The sequence below is a fragment of the Montipora capricornis genome, chromosome 1, assembly GCF_036669925.1.
Source record: "Montipora capricornis isolate CH-2021 chromosome 1, ASM3666992v2, whole genome shotgun sequence".
NCBI lineage: Eukaryota > Metazoa > Cnidaria > Anthozoa > Scleractinia > Acroporidae > Montipora > Montipora capricornis.
In genome coordinates this window covers 9,253,361-9,258,360 of record NC_090883.1, presented here as the reverse complement: position 1 = coordinate 9,258,360, position 5,000 = coordinate 9,253,361, and the positions used below count along the sequence as shown (strand labels likewise).

The following is a 5,000-nucleotide window of genomic DNA, read 5'->3' as shown; positions in this document are numbered from 1 at the left end:
GTCATCAGACAGCATCTCCTTTTGATCTTGTCCATAACAATGTATTGTCTCTCTTTCATAAGATGCCCCCTTCTGTACTCTTGCTTTGCTTTCTCATTGTTACTGGCGGGTAGATATCTTGTTGTTTTATGGCAGAGTGATTCAATAGAAAAATGTTATTGGAAATAACATTCTTTTTTATGTAACACAGGACTATCCATCTCCAGGTTTTCTGAAGAAAATATTAATAGATGAGCAAGTGTCTCCAATCTTTGCTATCAACCAAGCCAAACTAGATGTATATAGCCAGTACAAGGTATCAAATCTAACCATTTTGTATCAGAATAACTTGTGTAACTGGTAATTAGTTCATTATATTTTAGTACATAGGAAACCTGACCTTTAAGTTGCGTTTACCTTCAAACGTTTTTTTAACCTATTACTATTAGTATCTGTTCATACATGTATAACCTTCCAAAGTTATATGAACAGATACTAACTGAAGGTATTGCATTGTGTGCATGTAGGAATTAGTCACATTTTTTGGAAGTGAGTCAGGAGCTGTGGCAGAGTTGTTACGTGAGGATTCATCTAACATTGTTCAGCTTATCAGACAAGCGTATGAGGTGAGTTCTATCTCATTTTACTTTCTTTGTGAAGAACATTTATTGCAGAACTTTCCTCCACTCCTGTTAGTGACAGCAGCGTAATTTATACATCTACGGGGTGGGATCAAATATTGTGCCATCATCATGTTATTACCATATAACATGTTACTTGTAGATTAACTACACATGTACCTAATTGAAGATTTCAGCTTCCCTTCTTCCCACATCTTTAAAATTGTCTTGTCTTCCACACACCTTAATTGTACTAGCTATAAAGTCCCCTTTTCTCGTACTGCATACCATCAAATGTCTTTTTTTTCCCGAGGATGATTCGCAATTGGAATAAACTAATTTAATGATAAATTAAGTGATTCTGTTCTTCTCATGAGAAGGAGGTGGGCTGCACAGTAAGAAGAGGAAGAATGAAAGCATACTGTATTTCACGATTTTCATGACAAAGTAACTGCAACTGTAATGCTATAGTGTGACATGTAGTGGAGTCATCCTATTTGAGGCAAGCAAAAAAGTGATGGTAGCTGCTTGCGATCCAGTGCATATAGACATGTCTAGTCTTTATTTTTAGAAAATTGCTCAAACACAGACAATTCGTGACACAGCACCTGAAGGAGTCAAAGTTAATTTCACAGCTTACTGTCCGTAAGTACACACATGTGTAGTCTATAGTTACAAATTTGCATACTGCTGTTGAAATACTTTAAACCTAATAAAGAAGTGCATTCATTTGTAGCTCATTTCATGGTATAGGTACGTTTTTTGTGTGTGGGTGTGTGTTTGTTTGTTTGGTTTTTTTTTGTTGTGATAATGGATGTTTCATGAATTTTCGTTAATGTTGTTTGGGGCACGTATACGTTCTCTTGAGAAAATAGGTCATGGGTGTTGGTTGCTACATGTATGCATTTAAGAACGAAAACATGCCAGTCTTAATCTTTTCTTTTTAAAGAAATGGGAAGCAGGTTGGATCAAGAACATGTACAGGTGTTCAAATTGGGCAAGAGGTAACACATCAAGTTCCATTGTTTCATTTTTACATTTTAATACTGGTAAGAGTATTAATGTATTCAGTTGGCTGAGTATTAAGGAAAAAACCTTACACATATCAGCTTTAGGCCTCGGGCGTAATATGCTGAAAATGATCGTCAAGATTTGTTTGAGTTGAGTAAAATTCTCGTGGCTTAGCTTAAAAGTTAAACCAGAGTTCATAAAGCTTCAAAAAGTGCTAGTGTATAATTAGTATAGTTTCATTTTATGGGTTTAGGTGTCCTTTGAGGTCTCTGTGACTGTGGAAGATTGTAATGTGAAGGATAAAGTGTTCTCTCTGATCACTCCTTTTGGAAATGTTGAGATAAACTTGGATTTCATTTGTAGCTGTCAGTGTGAGAAGGATGCACAAACAGTAAGTTAGTTTTCATTTATTCATCAATAGTAACTGGGAAATGCAATTTTGGGCTTCCTTTTTGTGGGGTTTCTGGGTGTGGAAAGGGTTACTAAACAATGTTAAATACTGAAATGAAACACATCAGGCCGTGGAGAAAAAGTGCCAAAAGACTGGCCTGGCAGTGATTCCTTTATGCTCAATGCTTTTGTCCTTGCACAACAACAATTGTCATGGAGTTGATTTGATGCATTTTTTCTCCATTTGGTAGATTTCTTGTTTTGGCAATACAAAGCTGTAAGCTTACACTTAAAGATAGTGATTGTCATTTTATCATTGTTATTTCAACACTGTTGGCCTATTTGGAAAAGGAAAGTTTTATTTTTGTGTTATTTGGGTATCGTTTTGACAGCAGATGTGACCTTTGAAAAAGATATTTCAACTTGTGATCTTGTTTTATGATTTGTTGTAGGTAAAATCCAGTCCACGTTGTTCTTTTAATGGCACCCTCAAGTGTGGTCAGTGTGTTTGTGATCAAGGATGGTGAGTCTAAAGACATTTAGAGTTCAACTTCAGATCTGTGGATGCCAGAACTATTCAGTGATATGCCTCTTTAACACCCTTAGTTGTGAACATAGCAATAACTACCAACTCTCTTGCAGGGCTGGAAGAAAATGTCAGTGTACAGAGGAATCTAAACTTAAACCCAACCAATGCATTAAGTATGTGCCAATTATGATCTTGTTTTTGTTGTACTTCTGATTGCATTTTTCACTTCTGATGCTTGACCTGGAAGCTGTGCTACTCAGCTCTGACCACCACACACCTCCCCCAAAGCTGGGTTATAATTTCCTTTTTTCACAATATTTAACCACGTAATATTATTCAGTATTTGTAATTGAAACTCCAAGTGAGTTATAATTACATGTAGGCTGGACTGAACTTTGGCTGTTGCATGGACATTAATAACCTTGATTTTTACTTCTCAACTGACTTGCTTGAGTTTTGGTCCAACTTTCTGGTCATCAGCGATGGTTCCTAGTGCTTTTGAGACCATGCATAAAAAATTGAATATCTCATGCAGTTGTTTAAACGTGTTTGCCCAAACCAGTTTTACTAGAAATGAAGTATAAAATGATTAAATCGTCGAACAATTTACAAATGTTGTGTTCAAAAACTGATTTGAGCATTTTATTGAATTTTGCTGCTTGTATATAATGTCTTTAGATTGAATCAAACTGCTTTCAAGTTTCACAATACAAACACAACGGTGCTGTAAGTATAAACAAAAGCGTCTAAATCTCTAACCATATGCAAATTAAACTTTCTTGCAATGTCTCTTCTACCAAATATCGATCTAAGTTTGAAAGTTATCTGATTGATTAACAGTTTTTGTCAAAGCGTGGCTTCAATAAGGCGTTAAACGTATTTTCCTCTTATTGCCTGTTACATGTACTTTTAGATCTGGTGAAACACGGATAGCTCGTGATAATACTGTATTGTTAAACTTTTAAGTAACAAAGCTCAGACAAGTGTCTAAAACAAAGGTTATTACTAGTGCAAACTATCCAGCGGGGGATGCATAAAACGATTTAAATATACACGCATGTCATCAATTTTTGTTTTCCGCTGTAAATGTCAATAAACGTTAAATTAATGCACTGAACCACAGCAAGGCTTAAAACTTTCTTACTTTAAACTAAAGAGTGTGCCAGTCGTTTTCTTTATTAATTTTATAAAATGTTCAATGGCTTATAAATGCTGTTAAGTAAGAGTTCAGATTGGCAGAGATCATTGCTCACAATATAAATCGACCTTGGCAAGCAAGTTGCTGGAAAATCAGAGTCCCATGTAGGATTCAAACCTTTCACCTCCTTAACACCGATAGGATGCTGTACCCATTGAGTACAAGAAATCCTTGAGAGCCAAGCCGCCGATCTTGGTTCGTCATTAGACAAAGTGTCCCAGTTGTCTGCAGGCTCGAGAGTCATACGATTCAAGATGTGTTGGGTGGTTGTGAAATCTTGATCGCTGTGTACAAACGGCATCATTTTATCTTTTTAATTGTGAAGGTATAGATACGCAGGGTCCGGGGAAAGGAAATTAGTGTTCAGCAATGAAAGCCTTGTAATTTTGTACAATAGCCCTTTTCACGATTAGTTTTTCTCATTTGCATTACAATATAATCTAGCATGTATGTGAGGCAATTTCGGGCTATTTTGTAGTTTTAACCCGAAATTGCCTCGCATCGACGTTAGATTACATTGTGATGCAAATAAGAAAAACTAACCGTGAAAAGGGCTATTCATGAGTACTTCTTGAAACGGCTGGTCACGAAATACCTGAGGAAACACAGATTCATTTGCGACAAAAATTGGCTGATCAGTAGTGATTCATCATCACTTTCAGGGACAATACAACTGAAGCCCAAGAGTGTAATGGAGAAGGGACATGTTTGTGTGGAGACTGTGTGTGCAAAAAAGATGGGGTAAGTAACAACGGGGAGGGTTGGGTGGTTAGCAGTAGGGGAATTGAGGAATCTTGGGAGGAAATGGTACATCAAAGGTAACTATTGACATGGTAGTAAGGACATTATTGTGGTGAACGATGAATGGTAGGTGAAGACTGAAGTTCGTAGTACACTGTGCCAGGATGATGGTTAGACAACAAACTAGCCTTACGCAGATAGTCAACGTGAAGACACGTGACACTGGCATTTTGGACTGGACTCTTACAAATCGTTCTAAGGTGTTTGCCCAGCCAATTCAGCTCCCTAAGATCGGCTGAAGCGATCGCTATGCCGTTCTCATAAAACCTAGTAATCTTGCTGTGGCCCTGGATTACTAGCTCCGTCAAAACGCTGATTGCTAGGAGACAGCCTGCATTTATCGCTCATGGGAAAGACTCTCATGTATTTAGATTGCTAAGAAACAAAGTTCAGAGGGAAATAGGGAAGTGCAAGAGTAAATAGTTCAATCCAAGGTTTCGTCCTTAAAGGACACGAACGTTTCTCGATGGTG

The 5,000-nt window shown here is 37.2% G+C and overlaps 1 protein-coding gene across 4 annotated transcripts in view; it reads left to right on the top strand.

Annotated features, from left to right (window-relative positions):
* LOC138049731 (integrin beta-1-like) overlaps positions 1-5,000 on the top strand; it is a 67,814-nt gene that overhangs the window by 32,059 nt on the left and 30,755 nt on the right. For 2 of the 4 annotated variants that reach the window (XR_011132435.1, XM_068896284.1), the window contains exons 12-20: positions 191-295; positions 507-605; positions 1,171-1,244; positions 1,549-1,603; positions 1,864-2,001; positions 2,453-2,523; positions 2,643-2,702; positions 3,208-3,255; positions 4,390-4,468. Coding sequence is in view for 1 of the 4 variants with exons in the window: in XM_068896284.1 (XP_068752385.1) it covers positions 191-295; positions 507-605; positions 1,171-1,244; positions 1,549-1,603; positions 1,864-2,001; positions 2,453-2,523; positions 2,643-2,702; positions 3,208-3,255; positions 4,390-4,468 (729 nt within the window). In the remaining 3 variants the exon portion in view is untranslated. The remainder of the gene's footprint in view (positions 1-190; positions 296-506; positions 606-1,170; positions 1,245-1,548; positions 1,604-1,863; positions 2,002-2,452; positions 2,524-2,642; positions 2,703-3,207; positions 3,256-4,389; positions 4,469-5,000) is intronic. The other 2 variants (XR_011132445.1, XR_011132455.1) reach the window with 1 other exon arrangement.